This window comes from Diadema setosum, chromosome 11 (assembly GCF_964275005.1).
Source record: "Diadema setosum chromosome 11, eeDiaSeto1, whole genome shotgun sequence".
Lineage (NCBI taxonomy): Eukaryota > Metazoa > Echinodermata > Echinoidea > Diadematoida > Diadematidae > Diadema > Diadema setosum.
This window is the reverse complement of record NC_092695.1, coordinates 36021380-36042128: the sequence shown is the minus strand read 5'-3', so window position 1 is coordinate 36042128 and position 20749 is coordinate 36021380. Positions and strand designations below refer to the sequence as shown.

The following is a 20749-nucleotide window of genomic DNA, read 5'->3' as shown; positions in this document are numbered from 1 at the left end:
TAGCTTTGTAAATTCCTATCGTACTTCATCTGTAGCATCTCCAATACTCCAATTCAGTGATATTTCTTCACCTTTTAGCATATGTCATGTGTCAAACATGAAAAATAATTCTGAGATATTTTTCCATTATTGTGTTTCACAAACACACTCACAGCAGCAATGGGGACAAGAATCTCCACCAGCAACCCAGCGAGGGCGTGCTTGATGTCCTTGTCCTTGACCTCCAAGTAGTAGTTGGCGCACTCGTGGAGCAGCTGGAAGGACGTTTCAAAGTCCTCCACTGGGAACATCTTCACCCGGTAGAACTTGAGTCCCACCACCAAGCTGATGATGGCCTGTGGTAAGTATAGCGCAGTATCAAGTGGGAATAAAACCAAGAGATTTGGACCTGATAAAAGGTATTAAAACATCAAGGTTTGGGAACATTTGACTGCAAAAATAATCGGCCCGTCTTCATTCAACTAGCACCTCTGAATTTCCCTGCATATCCTACATGACTTACTGACCTCTCAACTCATCTTTGTGTGGTCAGTACCACACTATTATACCCCAACTCGAGTGGTTCTCGGGTTATTGTGGTCAATGGAAATATTTGCATATAAATGCATGGGCAGATAACTTTACAGACACACAAGTCTTCCAGAGCCATTCAAATAAGGAAGCATGTTAGAGTGGCATAATCAATCTCCATACACACTGAAAACTGTTCTATCATCTGTGCCTCATATGGTTTACGGAGCAAACACACTCTTTCGTGTTCTTCCTTGAAGTAAGCACAGAAATAATCATGGCATGACTGCAGACTGTATGCCTGAGAAACAGTCCTTCATGTGGAGAGGTATTATTGTCCCATGAGGAACTGGCAATGAGTGTGGATTGCACAGGTTTACATTTCTTTGACAGAGTAATCTATTGCATATCATCGCTGGGGTGGCAAGACCTTGTATCTCAAATTTTGGTGAAAATGACTCATTTTGATTAATGGTCAGATAATCAGTTGAGTGATGTCCTGTCCAGATCCTAGCTGTCTTATCCCAAAAGTGAAGTTAAAATGGCATGTCAAAGAAAAGGCTCTTTCATTTGATATTGTGCGTTGGCCGCCATGTTTTTTTGCTTTCCTGAACATTTGACATTTTGAATTAAATTGAATTGAATTTATTTATTCAGCATAAAAGTTGACAAGGAGTTGTAGACACAAGGACTTGTTGCCCCAGCGACAATAAACTAATCCAGTCATGTGGGTCTGATTGATTTTCAGTGTGCGAGACCTGAAGTGAGGTATAGTCTAAACTGCTATCTGTGCCTATGGTGTCCCTATTGGCTCTTCACTCTCTCACTTTTATCATGTATGGGATATATGATACGCTACATACACTACAATTGTAGCAGAGAAATGAACCAATCCAGCTGAAATGGACCAAAAAGAGTCCCCTCCCCCACCGTACCAAGTATGCCTCTTCTGGCCCACTCTCACACAGGAGACCACTCACCTGAGTAGTCTGAACGTTCTGCGGCTCCGAACGGAGCTCCTTGAGCTCGGTGAAGAATCTCTTGCGAACGGACTGGAAGCGGGTGTGGGCCATGACGCCCAGAACCTCGGCGTAGAGGTCGGCGATGATGTGGATGTTTTCGGTGTTTGGTCCACTCTGGAGGCTGCAAAGACACACAGTGAGAGAGAGGGAAGTTGAGGTGGCAGTTTGCTTTGATGCTCACAAATGAAATTGAATATTGGCAGCAGATAACCAGTCACATGAATGAATGCAATGATTACAGACAAGAATGAAATTGAGTAGTAGAGATCAATACTTTATCAGTCCTCTTCGTTTGGTTGTAAACAGACATAAATCTGCACTTCCAAAATGTACTGCAATATTTCATCCATTTCCTCTAGTTACTGGTGCGTTGTTGGAAAAGAAAAATCAACCCCACAAAAATATTCAGTCATGAAACTTGATTTTGCGAACCACTGGTGCTGCTTGTTTCAAACCACATAAAACACTTAAAATCATACATGTAGGATGTGTTATGAGGGATTTGAAACTGATGGTGAGCACCTATTATACAAAAAAAAAAGAAAATGGGTGTTGTTTTCCTTTTGAATTAGAGTTTATTTTTCCTTCATAATCTTCAACTTTTATATCGATGTCATGAAGTAAAAGTGGCATACCCCTCTCTGCTCTTGAAGTGTCTGAATGCCAGCGTCTCAATATGGGTGACCATGTGATCAGGTACTGGGTGTAGAGGGAGCTGTTTCAGTACCTCAATCAGCACGAGGCAGAACAGAAAATCTACCGCCAGCTGAAATGTAAAGAGAATGCATTAGAACCATCATTACCATTTGAATTCCCAGCATGTACATTAAATGTAGGGCAAAGAAACATTCATCCACAGAGACTCATTACAATTACTGGCCTCTCTTTAAGACTGCAATTCCTATTTTATGAAACTAACATCACATTTTCTGTTTCCCTTTTTTTTTCATACTGAGAACTTTTTTTCTAGTACAGTATGTGTTTTCATGTCTTGCATATTCTCACTTTAAGGTACATCCACAATGTGTATGAATAAAAGCAAGTCTGTCAGAAAAGTGCAAGCACCTTTGAATCAAGACAAAGGGCATGAGTATGATAACACTGTATTGATATACACAGTTTACTGCATACAGTATAGATATGCCACCTACATACTTGATATCTACTTATCAAAGTTCATTTCCTCAATAAGCTGAGTCATGAAAGGCATTTATGTTCATCGGATGAACTGCAGACTCACTGTAGAACCATAATGTTGAGAAATCAATCACATATGCTTCATACCAAGAATTGGTCACAATGAAACACATTGTGGCCAAAGAATGAAGTTCACACACAAGGGCAATGCCACTATGAGGGCTCATTGTCAAATGTATCCTCTACACTGTGATTTGTGTACGCGCATTTGCAACAAAGGACACACCCACAAGAGGGGTAAAGTTTGACTGAATTGACGTCAAATACAAAAGAAAACCCTAAATAGCGAATCACCACCGATAAGAATTCAAATACAATCGGGATGACAGACACGACGCAAACAAAGAAAGAGCCATCAATTAGGAAATGAAAGACACACTGATGAATGTTACGACACTATCACAGCATTGAAGTTTTACAGCCATATGATCCATTGATATTGACATACAATCATCAATGATCTTTTTATGGCAGGGATGTGTCATGATAGTAGTTATCATACAATACATAGAGATGGGACTATGTATCCAGCTGAGACAACATCACTGTTACACTGTGGTAATCATACGTACAGACATACTTGTACAGATAATAAAGATGCCATCAATAGCACAGACCCAAGATGGGGAAAACCACTGATCTGACGTCATCGCTATCATAAAGTTACTTTTTTTCCGCCTTTGGTATGATAATCAGGGTAACTGTAATATTCACACACCCTGTATGCTGTTGCATACACCATATATTTTACAAGTACAGTATTTTGTGAATCCATATGTCTACTTGCAAACCTCACAAGCATAAAAACACTGTGAAATATACCCATATACAATATCTGCAGGACAACTTTTACAGCCACATGTAATTGATAAAAATATCAATTTTTTCCTGGTATATAAATACTATAATTATATTAATGTTAACATCTTTATTGACTCAAATTCAATATTGAGATGACTAATATACACACACACACACATACTGTATATTCACATATCCCTGTACCACGATAGAACAGTCACCGTAAAAATCACCTAAAGAAGTTCAAGAACACTGATTTACGCAGTATTTCATTTTGAAGGTATACTTACATCTCGCCTCTCTGAGAGGTAGTCCTTCTCCCTGTTCACAAAAAATAGAAAATAAGAAAACAACAAAAAAGAATAAGCATGGATCATAGAGTTATTGTCAAGACTGCACTTTTCAGTCTGGGGTCACCATTTGTGCCAGACACATCAAGTCTATTACAATCTATGCTACAAGAGACCCAAGTCTGGCGTTTATTACACGTCGTTCAGTGGTACATTCGATATTCTGCCACATTGACATCCATCATTGCTGGCTGCAGAAAATTAAATTCTGACGTTTATTGCTGTTTCTCGCATCCACCAACATATCGAATGCCGCTTGGCCTTTCTGGATGGATTTTTTCCGGATTTGCAAAGTTGTGTTATATTACAGATATGAGTCGTGATAACATTTTCACACCAGATCTATGACTTTCTTCTGCGGAGATGAATACATTAAGACAATAATGAATGCGGCTGAAGTTATCAATGCCAAAGGAAAGAAGAGAAGTCAAGCAAGTGACCAAGAGGAAATATGATAGATTCATATCTATGACAGGAAGGGAAATCAACTTAAAGTAAATGAAACTTCAAAAAGCAAAAAACAAATACAATCCCTTCAGTGCAAAAAAACAAAACAAAAAACAAACAAACAAAAAACAAACAAAACACAAACAAAAACAAAATATCAGATTACACTGTACCAATAAAGAACTTAAAGATCAAATGTAATCACAAAAAAGACAATTTATTCTATTATTTTTATTTTAATCTATAAGAGAACAACGCTGACTATTTGAGAAATACAAACAAGTTTCACAGATAAAACAAGTTTTCTTCATTCTGTTTGTGTCTTCTAAATAGTTTACAAGCTTTATGTGTGCATTTTTTTTCAATAAATTAGTGGTAATTTTCCTTTGTTTTTTCTTATTCTTGCTATATGACCGATATGGAAAATGGATCTTGGATTTTGAAAAAAAAAAAAACACTCTAGAACATTATTGCCGTATATCACTTCATTTTGCACAAAGAAAGCTGTACATCCGTCGAACCCACGTGTATGTACCTTGGGGTATCAAATATGACAGAAAGCCATAAATGCTCTGGTATAATGATGACATATAATTATGCAAAGGCTGTGAGGATACAGGAATTTATATTTTGAGCATGCCTCCGGAGATAAGGCTAAACGTTCTCAGTAAGCTTAGGATGGGAGAGGACTAGCTACCCCACACACAAATTCACAGGAGTGTAGATAGATTGCTTCATTTCTATTCTTTCTGTCTCCAGATGGATGCAGTGGCATTATGTCGAGAGTGGGTGAAATGGACGGAATCACTTTGGCAGCTCTCCGCGTTGATCCTTACCCCTTATTCTTGGGGGCCACTTTCTGCCTCTGTGACCCTTCCTCCTCATTCTGCAGGGAGTACCAGTCAAACAGGGTCTTCAGCAGGGAGGGAAGACAGTGCTCAGCCACGGCACTCAGTGAGCTCAGCAGCTGATGGTGGTAGAGGATGGGAGATAAAGGCTTATTTAAGTTAAAGGGTCAATTCACTTTCAATTCAAAGTAAACATGAGTGTTACTCTGCCTGTCTTCTTTCATACATCTTGCTCACACATTTCAACAATCATCTTACATTTTTAAAGCATCAAAGGCAAGTCAACTAAGTATAATGAGTCTTTACAGACATTACAGTATTTGGCTATTGTTACCTTGAAGAAAACACATAAACAATGTCTGTGGCCAGAGACAGTCATCTACATTGTACATGTAGCAGTATCAAGTCATGTTTAACAGATAAATCACAAACGTTTCAGATTTCCCCTCAAATTTCCACAGGACTGAATACTCATATCTTTTTTCTTTTTCTTTTTTTTAAATACCAAATCAATGCTAAGAAACCAAATCAATACTCGAAACCATATCCAGCACTAAGATTATGATCACACTTATAGGCCCTATATGTATATGCTCCCACTGTCATCCACTCCCCTTCCTTCATACACGCATTGTAATATTGAAAGACCAGAAAGTTTTGTTCAATGAACTGTTGGCACTAGGACAGTTTCAATACTATTCACTTCCTTAGCATTTCATAGATGAGAGTAATTCTGCACTGCATCTAAATATCTCTCAAGTATATCTGCTTTGTTCTCATATCACATTAACATTTTTTTCACATCATGAAGTATTCCAAATCTACAATGCATCTACATATAGGGCAAATCCAGCGAAGGCAAATAACTGACTTGCAGCATGGTGATTTTTCCGACTGTGTGTAGAATATGAATTGAAAGAATGATGATAAATCTATGTCCTCGCTAACATTCACCAACGGTTGACTCTCAGAGCGATCCTTGAACTTAAAGGAACCGAATAAAACTACACAAAAGTTTGCTACACACATGGATTTCCAGCTTACATCTACAATAGGGGAATACGACATTGACAGGTAGGATAACAACTTGGGTCTTGTAATAAAGGAAGCGTTCAGGACACCGTTTGCCTTCCATTAATGACTTCTATATGGGATGGAGACAGGAGATAAGCCAGACTGTTGTTGCTACATTTCCAAATCAGCACATTTCGCAACCATGTTTGAGATATTTTTTTGGATGTCTAGACAGTGTTCACAGTGCTACTTTATATTATCTGATACGATGTAGGTAAAAAACAGTCATTAAAATTAAATCCCATCAGAAATCCCTTCTTCCTACACAACAATCTCTGCACTACAAGCCAATTCAGTGGCAACACCAAAACAAAAACAGGATTTCTACAATATCTCTCAAAAAGGATGTCATTGATATTGGAATTTATCGTCCTATTAATACTCTTTGGCATCTTGTGTAGTGCTTGTTGTTGTAGTTTTTTTTCTTTTCTTCTCAAGACACAGATTTGTGTGTGTGTGTCTATGAAATGTATGGTGTGTTCTGTGTGTTTGTGTATCCATGTACCCCATCCGAGTGTCTCCATACACGAGATCTTCCAGGAAAACACACCTTTTATCTAATCTACGCACACACTACATTAACCATAAACATCCTCATTGCTGAGACGATGAGATAGGCAGACGATCTTATAAAAGCGGGCTAGAAAAAGGTCAACATATTTTGTGAGGAGTGTGATGGCCCATGGCGTGACTGTACTTAAAAGGAAATATAAACCCATGAGGTCTGAGTTTCGGATACATCACTATGTGGACAGTCACCTGATCGATGATCATGTCCCCTTTCAAGGGTTTCTTTCAATGTGCTTGTGCCTGTTGTAAGTTTATCTGTGTGTGCCTATATCAGTACAAAGATATGTAAGCATATTTTGATCATCTTTCATTCATATCTAGTAAGCTGCCTGCTGTAACTCGTAACTAGTAAAAATACAAACAGTGTTACATACAACATTTCACTTCAGACATGACAACAAATTGGACATCACATATAAACTAAACATACATACATTTCAAATTACAATGTTGGATCGTAAATTGAAAGGCTTTCTTTCATTGGCAGGTTGACTGATGTATGCCAGCCATTTTGTAATTCTTCCGGACGAAAACAACATCATTCAAATTTAATTGTTTTGTATCTAGTAGGCACTTTCCTGCTTCAACTTGAAATCTAAGTATCTGGTGCACATGTACTTCAGATACATTGTTAGCACTGGTCGTCCTGACTCTATACATTGCACTTTTTGGATGCATATTCAACAAGACATCTGTCTGATTCTCAAGAAATGCTGTGACAGCAAACATGTGCCAGTTGTTGTCAACGGCGGACACAACACGTGGATTCTTTCCAACTTCCTACAATGTAAATGATTGAATACAAGGAAAACAGGCGACTGTGGGCTCTAATAAGGCCATGGGCACAGATTATCCCGTTGCCTGGAACAGACTGCCGGAAAGTAGGAAGTAAAGTGCTCAGCTGACGTAGGCACAGCCCAAATTAAAACCCTCATAGATAAGACCGCCTGTTAAGAGGTTTGTTTGCCATCGAGAGGTTTACACCTTTTTTTTTTCTCTCTCTTTTTTTTTTTTTTGGAAGGGGGTGGAGAAATTAGCCATTGTCTGTACATAGAATGTGTGCCACCATATATTCAGTATCAGCATAACATTAGTGGCCTGTCTGTAGAATTATCTTTTATCTTTATACAGATCATCATCTACACTGTATCTTTTATTTCTAAAATCTCTTTGGTTTAGGCAATGGATGACTAAAGCTATTCATTTCCATAAGACTGTACTCTGGCATATATGCCAAAAGTTCTCAACCTGAGTCCCTATAGAGAAAAAAAAAACAACAACAACAACTGGCCATCAATCAAACGATTGGCCGACAATCAGTGTATTCTGCAGCATATGTGTGATTGACTATAATTGTAAATTACAGTCAACCTTTGCATACCAAATTGTCTCTCCTTATCTCCATTTACCTTCAAATGGAAACCCTGATATCATTTATAATAGACATGAATACGAGAATCAAAAGAAATTTGGACAAATTTTACCCTTGTTGAAGGAATTTTCCAAAACAGGTCTACATGCTTCCAACATTTTCACTGTGCTCATGCTCATTTCTTGCTATAATTCTGGTAAATCTCTGTGAGGGGTTGATTTCCCTTAAAGACACAGATCTTTATCACTTTTAATAGCAGATTATGATCAGGGACACATATACTGTAAGTAATGCCACTTCAAGCACAATTATGTACACAGCACTTATGTGTGTTTATGTGTGCCTAAATGTGAGTGTGTGTGGGTGCACACAAATTGTCAGAAATTTGAATACGAAACATTACTCAGGCTCTGTAAAAATCACTAGTGACATTTACACAATCACTGTGGAATGCTGTAAAATGTATTCTGCACATTGTAGATTACTCAAGAATGAAACGCTACATTCTGTGTCCGTCATCTAACAGTCACATGCATCAGAACTGTCTGGTGGATGTTTTGCTTGGCGCTAAGGATCTGACATCACCACAGCAAATGGTGGGCAATCAGCGATCAGCACAGACTTGTGTGACGTGCTAACCAGCTGTTTCTGTGACAGGTCAGGGCTCACTTTAAGAGTAGGACCTCTTTTATTCAGCAACGTCCTTACATCGCTGTTTTCAAGTAAAGTGACAATGTCCCAGGGAGTTTTATAGTACAGTCCACCAAGAAACATTTACCCTGGTACCTTGCTTGCAGATTCTAAAGTGAGTGTTGGCCCCTTACAGACTATTTAGGTACACTGTAGTGTAAACACAACCAATATTAAACTGAACACTGTAACTGCCACACAATCTTTATTACACATTCAGTACACACCTGTGCTTTCCCAGAGACAGTAGCCAAATTAATTCAAATTCAGAAATTCATGTTTTGAAAGTAGTACACATTTGTATGACAGACATCTCAACAGGTTGACAACAAAAAAAAATCACATTTGAGAGGCTAGGGCTTTTTCCATGTCTGATTTCTGGCATGAAAACTGAAGAATAAGCAAGATGGCATGCCCTACACTGCATCCCTGTACCAATCTGCAGATGACATTCATGTGACCTCACACAATTTGTGGATAATGAGAAGCACTGATCATCTGCTATCCTTCACAAGTCAACCTTTACGACAGGCAACAAGTGTGTCTGTTGAATCTTTAAATAACTTCATACCAGGAGGAGCCATGAGGTTTATACACTGACTAAATTCACAGTGCTGAAAAGGCATTTATATCTGAAAAGCTAGCCGATATATGCAGTTTGAGAGTTTGAATGCATAGCAATGCATCATTTTAAGGTTAATGGTGCATAATCGACATTGGATTGCATGGAATTGAGAAGTGGCTTCATACAACTTTAGAATGCCTTCATTACAAAGAAAAGACTGCATCAAAATTTAGTGAGACAATATCTTCTCAAATTTCATGAGGGTCATAAATGTCAATAACATGTTTCCGCTGAGTACTGTAGTGTACTACAGATACATGTACATGTGTATAAAGAAACACATCTACTGATAAACTGTACATTTTTGCATGCATTTTACTTTTGCGAATTTTGCAAGAGACAAGAAAATCGCATAATCAAAATGAATGCTAAGGTTCTTGTCTACACTTTATTCATTGAATGCCAGTAGCAATTCCCAAAAATTTCTTGCTGCAAAAATTCTTGCTTTACAGTGCACTTAAACCAGAAACTATTCTTTCTTTTCTAGTCAGGTTATCATTAAAGTCACATTAGATTACACACATATTTTGGATAGAGGTGTCTCATCAAGGCAGAGGCCTGGATGATGCAGGGAATAGGGAAGAGAGGATGGAGAGGGTTGTAACCATGGAAACTGGTCTCACCTGATCAAACTGCTGGTCCTCCCCTCGCTGTAGGCATTTGGCCAGAGGACTCTCCTGGGGAGGGAGAAGAAGCATCAAGACATTCAAATGAATATTTCCATCAATGACAAAGGTCCTTCAGAATAAAATTGAGGTAATGGATCAGCTATAAAGTTTGAGCCAAATCAGTCATGCATTAAAGAGGAAAGGACAGTTTTGAATGTCAGAAAAGCATCCGACACAGACTTCTTGATTTTGGGACTTAAAGGTGCTGTACAGTACTTTTTGAGGTGGGGTTCATGTTTTTTACATTCCTAAGTGAGATAATGAGAAACCTCTTATGAAATATGAAAGAGCATGTAATTTTAAGAAGGATTCAACGTTTATTTGATGAAAATTGGTTTTCAAATGGCTGAGATATCCAAAAAAGTGATAATAATAAAAGACTACAGGCCACAACTTTATTAGGATCTTTTTGTTTCACCTTGTTTTTAGATATCTCGGCCACTTCAAAACCGATTTTCATCAAATAAACTTTTGATACCCCTTAGAATTGCATGCTCTTTGACATCTCATAGAGTGGTTTCTGAATATCTTGCAAAACGTTAAAAGCTAAATTCTCACCTCGACCAGAACTGTACACACCCTTTAACATTTCTTGAATAGTCATATTTCTTTATTTCAATGTACATAGACAAAATGACCGTGGCATAATTATACTTGCATCAGCCGGCAGGAAATACTAGTATGTTTGTTTGCTTTGGAAGATTAACTTCATATGACCCATGGTATCTGTTTACTCCAGCCATCCTATTAATTTGTCTTTTAAGAATGAGTTAAAGTATAGAGGTGACACACTTGTCAGACAGTGGAGTATCATGCACAGATATCATGGCCATATGACCATGACAGCTTTGTTTTGAGGGACTTAAGGAATCTCCTATTACATGACCTGGCAACATTCCAGTAATCATGTCATATTAGATACTTGTTTTAGTTCACTTAACTTTCAGTATCATACATCCACAGCATCTTATTTTTCTCTGTGAGTGAAACACAGAAGCACAAGGATGTGAATATGAGTGTGTGTTCATAATAGACAAAAACACATGCTCAATGTGCCACTTATTGAAAGTGATACCAGTTCCCTCCCCCCTAACAATCAATGCCCTAGAATCTTGTGTATGTGCCAGCTAACAATGTATCACTCACAGTCAACACTCTTTATTTGGAGCTATATATCTTCATCTCGTCTATGGTGCTGATATACATATTTTAAGCCAAAAAGCTCTGGAAATATTTAGGAACTGAATAGAATGTAGACTCTATCATCCCTGCAATATTATTTGATCATAATTGGTATGAGGTACAAGTAATACTCACTATATAATCAATGTATTCTGTCTACAGTCAATGACATGTAAGTCCAAGAAATTTGTCTAATAGCTGTGCTGACAAGTTCTTTTAAATACCCAAAGGTGATTTTAAGAGCAGGGCCCCATTTCATAAAAGATTCTTGTCGTTACCATGGCAATTGCCATTCCAGCAAGAGTTGCTATCATATCAACTTTTTATGAAATGGGGCCCTGATCTGAAGGCAGCACACAAGCAAAGTTTACCCATATCTCTATGTTTCTGGATATTTTTGCTCTAAGAAAATGGAACAAGTTTGTCTATCCTTTCATATGAATATCATGTATTTAGAATATCCTTAATGATAAAATCATGGGAAGCAGTTTGAATGCTGTAGTTGTTGTTATGTCAGGCAAGACTTTGGTTGTCAGAAACAACCTGCAATCTTTCATTTACAGGTAATATGCAGAATAAAACTTGACTGTAATAGTAAAACGGTTAATATTGAAAAGGGTAAAGAACGGGAAGAGTGGTTTATTACCAGTGGTTCTGTCATGATGCGCTCTATCTTGCGCTCTGCCTGGATGGTGAACTCTGCAAACAGACTCTGGAGGACATACTGGCCAGGCTTCACATTGGTGTCCAGTGGGATGGTGGTGGTGGACGCCGAGTCCTGCTTGTCCTCCTCTGTTGGCCTCCGTATCCATGGCAACGAGACTGTGTCTGAGGTAGTGCTGGTAGCAAGGCTCAAGGTGGAGCCTTCAGGGACAGCAATAAAACAATAAGACAAAAATGAACCATTGCCAAACAGTATTCATTTCCAGTGGTGTGAATAACTTTTACTGTGAGAAAATACTGTGACTGGGATGGCAACCAATATTTACTCAGCAAATCTTTACTCTTTTAAAAAGCTGGTGTTTTTAACAGGAATAAAACTTCCAGTAAGTTATATTCATATGTTGTGAAACAAGAGATACGGTACAAGTGGTGAGACAGGTTTGGGGAAAAATTAGAGGCTTTGTGACTGAATTGTTGAAAGAGCTAAAAGTGCAGATACTCTTACTGGACGACCTGGGGACATTACACCATTCCACAGGATAAATTGAAAAGCTCTACCCCTGCATTCAAGCTGGCTTATTTCATGGCAGCTGTGGCTGTGATTTACAGCTGTGGCTGTGATCTGCCTGTGCTGTATTTCAAGGGAATCACATATAGGCACATTGTACTTCTCATATCAAACCAACAATTGACAACATTTGACTTTGACCTACAGGTAGAGCGCTTGTAAACTACACCTGCCAGATCAGCCCAAATATGGACACAGTACACTGTCATTGCCTTTTCCGGAGCTCACGGTTTCATCAGAAATAATATCAACTGTTCTATGAAGTACATTAATAGGCCCTACGCAAAGTGAAATTCTGGCTTCTGGCTTTGATTCCATGACCTTTGACTTCATGACCCGAATTTTGCTTTCTTTTCATATCCCTACATACAATGTAAATCTGTTTACAAAGTTTCCATACAATACCCTCAGTCAGTCTCACATTATCTAGGAAGAAAAGGAAATGGTGATAATGAAATGTATAGACAAATGGACAAACGACCAACCTAACACAAACTTGATGATTCTGGTACCACTATAACGAAGTATGGAAAAAAAAAAAAAAGACGACACCTGTCTTAATTGATTGCAAAGTCGATACATCAGCACCTGAACATCAAATGTGACACATGGTGAAATAGACATTAAACCACATGTGTATATCACATTGCCGGTACTGGTACATATATCATTACTAGGATGCAACAGAAACTCGGGGTTGCCTCCACCCCCCCCCCCCCTTTCTCAGATGTTACTGTACCTACAAGAAGCAAATGTTCATTGAATTATAACAGGGCATACTACCACACTGCATGTGCTTCAAACGTTATTTAAACCTCTATTGCTTCTTTGATATCACACATCAAACATGGATTTTTTTTTTTTTTGTCAATAAGTTTTCTATGTAAAAACACAATGTTCACCTTACATAACAAAGAACAACATTCCATTTCATTTACATGTATAATACAGTGCAATGTATGTTTGGCATAATGTACCTGTATACATGTACAGTACTGTACGTAACTTTTTTCCACACACTGTTCACCCATTTAAGTTGCCCTCTAAGTGTTCAAAGCACACTTGAAAGAGAAACTCTACTTGATTGATGTTCAAGTTAAATTGTGCAGAATCAAACACAAAACAGATGAGTGAAAATTCCATTAAACACACACAAAATAAATGTTTTATGTCATTAGAATTTTAAATTTATAACAAAACATTATTGGTCACAATCATGTATGCAAATTGCATTATGAGGTTATGTCTTTATTTCTTATGCTTCCACTTGATTTGCACACAAATATAACGTTTTAATTCTTAATTTTAAACAAATTAACAAGAAGAAATAAAATGAAGACATTTTGTGCATGAAATGAATCTCAAATAATGACATCTAATGCATTTGTGCTTATACACATGTAGCAATAATAACTTTTAAAAAAGATTGTTGAATTACCAGCAAAAAAAAAAAAAAAAGAGCAATGTTTCATGATGTACACAGCAATGGGAGAGTTCATTGACGTTCTCTTGAACATGAAATGGACTGTTTCCCTTTAAATGCTTTGGCAGGGTGAATGGCCACCCAGTACCTCGGAGGGGGGGGGGGGGGGAAGGATCCTCCCTACACAGTGAATTAATTAGAATAATGATGAACTCTGCTCTAAATGTGCGCTGATACAGTGGTGAGTGACGTGAACACTGCTGATGCTTCCCCAGATTAACAACCGTCACCAGTGAATGAACATATGACACAAACAACTGGACAGAAGGCTAGGCTTTACCATAGATTATGTACATTGTGTATGGTGCAGGTTGATGCATAAATTAGTACATCCTGGATGTTGTGCACTACTTGGAGTAAACAAGCATGTTTACGTGATGTCAGTGGTTCTCACTGCAGCGATATGTGCTTGAGTAAAGTACTCACCAAATTTTAAGACACTGGGGCCAACTTTCCCTCTCACTAATTTTTATGGAGAGAAAAACAAAAATGGAATAAAACTCAACGATTCTGAAAGTACTTTTGGAACATTTGATAAGATCATTTGTGTATTCTTTATCTCTTGCCCATATAAATCCCTTGTAGATGAAGAGCATTTCATTTACATAGAAAGAGCATTAAATGATAATTACAGTGAGACATTTCAACAAATCATACAGCTGTGTGGTAATATGGTAGAGTTAGTCAGAAATTTACGCACTGAATTTTGAGATAAAATCTTTTTTTTCAGCTGTATCGTAGATTTATCATATCACTCTTGGCATGTTAAATTTACTGAAAAGATTATTAACCCCATTTCGCCTGTTGAGAATAAGAAGGCGTTAAGTGGTCATGAACACTATGGGTTTAGTGGCAACTTAACGCCCTTATCATTCTCAGCCGATGATTTTATCTCTGACAGCAACCTGGAGACATACCTCCAGTGTTACCAAGTAACACAAAAAAGATTACATCTCATGCTGTGATACCTGCAAGCAGTTCTACAACTTGACATGGGTTACTGTAAAAGCGGTTATTTTCATGAGAGTTTAATTTTCGCACTCTTCACAAATCACTGTTGGGCTGCCAATGTAACAACATGCACAAATATCACAAACTGACAGCCATTAGTGCACTTACGATAGCCTCGGTGTCAAATTGCAAAAACAACATTTCACGAATATGTCTGTGACGTTCTCATTTGTGAAAATATTTGTACGCGAAAATATCAGCTTTTACAGTTCAAAGTTTTACAAACACAAGAAATACACAGAGATATACAGAAATATATATAAAGTTTTACAAACACAAGAAATATATGTACACACATGTATGTAATAGGCCTACAATGCAGTATATCTCATTCTTTTTAAAACAGGCATTCAGGCCAGGTCCTCATACAATGAGCAGGTTATTGTTTACTTTAAATTCTGCCTACCAACTGTGAATCCAAGTTGCCCTGTACGGGCAAGCGGGCAAGTGATTTTACAGCACTGTGGGATAGCTTCATGCAAAACACTCGTTATCACTTTGTATCACTGATTGTCAAAATTTGTAAGCGTTTTTTTTTTCTGCATGTTGTTAAACCCCTTTGAGGAGAGTCCCATGGGTTTTCTCTGAGGTCAGTCAACCTCCTACAACTTGTAATTAATCACTTCTCATTAAATAACTGGGTTACATCAATGAAAGACGATTCCAAATAATTCCACAGCTGTTACAAGTCTGTAATCCCCCCTCCCCCTCTTTCCTACGCATCACAGGGGTATGCGATATGCTACGATGACATCCTTATTTTCTCACACACACACACACTGTATCCAAAAGTGTCAAGGCATTATGAACTATTGAATGCCTGCCAGACTGTATTTTACAATTCATAGTGTAATATTGTCTACAGATATTACAGACAATACACTGGCAAGTGTCTGCATGGATCCAACATCCAGGCTAGAGAGAGAGAAAGAGAGAGAGAGAGAGAGAGAGCAGAGCAGGGTAGTACAGTACACTGTACACTGAAATATCTTCTTCTTTTTTCTCCAGAATATCAATCATGACAGCTGTGATATTTCAATCAACACATGACTGTGCATGCTAATTCTTTCATTATTTCATTTTTCTGATAGAGCTGAGTACGATGTACATTGCAAATGTACAGTACAATTGCACAATAATGATTGCTACTGTACACCTGTAGACGGGTATTAAAACTGTAGACCTGTATAATTGTGTTCCTCAGATAGAATACAATGCAATTGTTGCACCCTACCTCTGGCGTGTAGTTTCAAACAAATATATGCATGGTCACATTACAACAACATTAATTTGCTGATACGTGTACATTGCAGATTATCACAGTGTGCATACAGAGTAAAATGAAGCTCACACAATAGAATAATTCAACAGAAATTATGTGATGTAGCTGCAACATTTGTAGAGGGTGCAAAGCAGAGTAAATTTCCCCTCCTCCCCTTCCCCCATACCAACTGCGTAAATCCGTACTGAGGAGTGGGGGGGATGGTCACCATCACCACGATTACAAGCCCATAACCGGACCGGGGGGGGGGGGGGGGGGGGGGGGGGGGGGGGGGGGGAAGAAGCTTGGTGCCCCCCCCCCCCCCCCCCCCACACACACACACACTTTACAGGGACCGGATGTCCCACTCTTTTGCATGAAATATAAAGTGGGAGGAAAGTGGCAGCAAAAATATTTTTTTTATTACTTTTTGTTCTTGTTGCTTTTTTTTTTTTGCTTGTCAGATGACTTTCGACGGAAAATCAGACCTTAAAAGTATGAAGACATTTTTTTGTTTTTTAAATATCTGTGAGAGGGAGCGGAGCGACCGAAAGGGGGGAGGGTGTGTAGGGGGGGGGGGGGGGGGTAATCGATCTCCCACACGAGGAAGATTTTGCATTTTCAGACCTGAAATTCAGCGATCTGGTGCACACTTTTGGTGAAAATTTTCTTTTCTTTTCTTAAAAGAAAAATAAGAAAATGAAATATTCACAATATATTATTGAAAGACTAAATCGTGGTATTTCAGCTCTTGCTCCGCCTGTGCGACATCACTGTGAAGGCCTGAAATGGGATAATAAATAATAAAAGGATTTGACCTATAGGAGGAGCGGTTGTGAGGAAGCGAAGCAAACGGGGGGGGGGGGGGGGGGGGGTATAGATCTTTTTGTATTGAAAATTTTGACATTTTAGTTCAAAAACTGCCGTTTGTAGCTATATTTTCGCTTTGGAAATTAAGGGAAGCACACCAGGTGCAACTGCTGTCAACCACTGGCAGCAACATCAGGAGAATGACCGCTATTTGATAGCGATTAAATGCGAGCGAGCTTGAAAATTTTGACATTCTACAGTCTAAAAACTGCCGTTTGTCGCTATACTTTTTCGCTTTGGAAATTAAGGGGGGCCGCGCCGGGCGCAACTGCTGTCAATCACTGGCAGCAACAGCAGGAGAATGGCATAGCGGTCAAATGCGAGCGAGCGGAGCGAGAGAGCTTGAAAGTTTTGACATTTTACAGTCCAAAGACTGCCGTTTGTGGCTGTATTTTTTCGCTTTGGAAATTAAGGGGGACACACCGGGCAAAAATGCCGGCAATTACTGGCAGCAACATCAGGAGAATAGCATAACGAATAAATGCGAGCGAGCGAAGCGAGTGAGCTTGAAAATTTTGATATTTTACAGTCCCCCAAACTGTCCTTTGTAGCTATACTTTTTCGCTTTGAAAATTAAGGGGAGCCGCACCGGACGCAACTGCTGGCAATCACTGGCAGCAACATCAGGAGAATGGCATAGCGGTTAAATGCGAGCGAGCGGAGCGAGCGAGCTTGAAAATTTTGACATTTTACAGTCCAAAGACTGCCGTTTGTGGCTGTATTATTTCACTTTGGAAATAAAGGGGAGCGCACCGGGCGAAAACTGCTGGCAATTACTAGCAGCAACATCAGGAGAATGGCATAATGATTAAATGCGAGCGAGCGAAGCGAGCGAGCTTCAAAATTTTCACATTTTACAGTCCCAAAACTACCGTTCGTAGCTATATTTTTCGCTTTGGAAATTAAGGGGGGCGCACCGGGCGCAACTGCTGTCAATCACTGGCAGTAACATCAGGAGAATGGCATAGCGATTAAATGCGAGCGAGCTTGAAAATTCTGACATCTTAGAGTCTAAAAACTGCCGTTTGTAGCTATACTTTTTCGCTTTGAAAATTAAGGGGAGCCGCACCGGACGCAACTGCTGGCAATCACTGTCAGCAACATCAGGAGAATGGCATAGCGGTTAAATGTGAGCGAGCGGAGCGAGCGAGCTTGAAAATTTTGACATTTTACAGTCCAAAGACTGCCGTTTGTGGCTGTATTATTTCACTTTGGAAATAAAGGGGAGCGCACCGGGCGAAAACTGCTGGCAATTACTGGCAGCAACATCAGGAGAATGGCATAATGATTAAATGCGAGCGAGCGAAGCGAGCGAGCTTCAAAATTTTCACATTTTACAGTCCCAAAACTACCGTTCGTAGCTATATTTTTCGCTTTGGAAATTAAGGGGGGCGCACCGGGCGCAACTGCTGTCAATCACTGGCAGCAACATCAGGAGAATGGCATAATGATTGAATGCGAGCGAGCTTCAAAATTTTCACATTTACAGTCCCAAAACTGCCGTTCGTAGCTATATTTTTCGCTTTGGAAATTGAGGGGGGCGCACCGACCGAAAACTGCTGTCAGTCACTGGCAGCAACATCAGGAGAATGGCATTATGGTTGAATGCGAGCGAACGGAGCGAGCGAGCTTTAAAATTTTGATGTTTTACACTCCAAAAACTGCCGTTTGTAGCTATATTTTTTGCTTTTGTTTGTCCCACTTTTATGGGAGAACCATCCCCCCCCCCCCCCCCCCCGATCGACGTCTCTGCATATGAGGGTGCTTTTTTTAAGTGAAAGATCTGCTGCACACTCTTTGATGAATTAGGGATATATACGTCAATGTCAAAAGTGTACAAAGTTTATCGCAAGGGATCCTGTATAGCGGAGCTTTTGCATGCTTATGATTGCAATACAACGATCTGGTGCATAGTTCTGGGGATATTTGGACAATTTTCCATTAAGAAAGTTCGAGATTTGTGCTCATCTCGGGAATTGCTTGGGGGATAAATGATTTGTCTGCCTAAACACTTCCAAAGGGGCGGGGCAAATGCCCCTTTGCCCCCCCCCCCCCAGATAGATTTGACGCCCCTGATCTTCCCTGGGAATGCCCATAGATGTATCCTGACTGAGTAATCAGTCACTGTCGTTTCTCAGGAATGATTCAGGAAATGGAGGGGGTTCAATTACGACGATATAGTTTTTGTTATTGTTTGTTTGTTTGTTTGTTTGTTTGTTTGTTTTCGTACATATTTTGCAGATGGTCCCCAGTTACTCGCGTCATAGCATGTTTACATGTAGGCCTATACTATTTGACGTTGTCAACGTCTGAGCCATACCTTACAGTGACTGTATGTCGATGTTACTTTCTTCGCGAGCGAGCGAAGCGAGCGAGCGCTTGAGAAAATTATGTATACATTTTCCTACAAGATAGAATACTGTTCAGCTATGTTACCTGTCTGATGGCCGGCGTACAAACGTCATGCAATATTTTTATTATGTCAAAATTGTTACAATCACATTTCTGCTTCCTCCATTTTTTCCTCAAAATTCAGGGGGGGATGATTGTACAGGCCATCCCCCCCTCCTCCATTTCAGGGGGGGATATATCCCCCCCATCCCCCCCGGGATTTACGCCCATGCCCCATACCATTCCTGATGACCCCCGGTGAGCCAACGAACACATGCCGTCAGCATGCATAATGATGGCAAGCCCAAGTGCTCTCCTCCGAACTTTTAGCCCCAGAGCAAAAAACGAGGCGCGGTGTGGCTCTGGCGGAGCAAACATCATAATTCATGCCTGCTATGGTAATCAGATTCAAGCTGAATTCTGCTCATACACCGTTGTACACTCCAGTATTACACATCAAGCCTCCATTTGTCAAGTTTAATGCTATTACAGGAAGGGCTACATGTACATGGTACGAGAATGTTTTTTCTTCACATATTCAGCTGACACTGCACAAAGCAGAGAAAGCAAATGTATGATTCTGCAATAACACAAAGAAGAATCAATTCTGCTGTCATAGTTTGTACATACAGCAGCAGTACGATATATTCTTTGCTGGAAAGTAATAATACAAGCCATTTATTTCTTGTAGAGGTTACACATCAATACAATGATAGGGAACGAAAGTATTGCAGGTGATTCACTGTGATGGTGGCACACAGAGAAGAGATAACGGCCAAACAGATGTTTATGTTTACAGTTGTAAATAGTACACCTTGCTCACAGTTTTGCCTCCAAAAAGATTTAAACTTAGCACTGAAAGACATTATCTTTCATTTTTGTATGTTCACACACTGTGTACTGTATACAATGTAAAAAATAACTTTTAAACATGACAAGATTACATGTACATACAGTTTTGTAATTGTACATTCATAAATAAAATGCGGGCAAATTTCGGCTAAGGTACAATGTATCATTGCACACATGAACATTCATTGTATGTACATGTACAGTACTGGAGCACACATGTATACTTTTACCTACGGGTACTGTACAGTACCTGTACAGATGATGAATGAATATAGTGTGCAATACAACTGTGAC

The 20749-nt window shown here is 39.2% G+C and overlaps 1 protein-coding gene across 1 annotated transcript in view; it reads right to left on the bottom strand.

Annotated features, from left to right (window-relative positions):
- Nucleotides 1-20749, bottom strand: part of LOC140234801 (protein furry homolog-like) — a 124289-nt gene that overhangs the window by 87434 nt on the left and 16106 nt on the right. Inside the window, exons 3-9 of the mRNA XM_072314837.1 lie at nucleotides 12003-12220; nucleotides 10130-10183; nucleotides 5164-5294; nucleotides 3821-3851; nucleotides 2168-2298; nucleotides 1491-1653; nucleotides 153-335 (exon numbers count right to left, since the gene is read on the bottom strand). Of these exons, the coding sequence (XP_072170938.1) occupies nucleotides 153-335; nucleotides 1491-1653; nucleotides 2168-2298; nucleotides 3821-3851; nucleotides 5164-5294; nucleotides 10130-10183; nucleotides 12003-12220 (911 nt within the window). The remainder of the gene's footprint in view (nucleotides 1-152; nucleotides 336-1490; nucleotides 1654-2167; nucleotides 2299-3820; nucleotides 3852-5163; nucleotides 5295-10129; nucleotides 10184-12002; nucleotides 12221-20749) is intronic.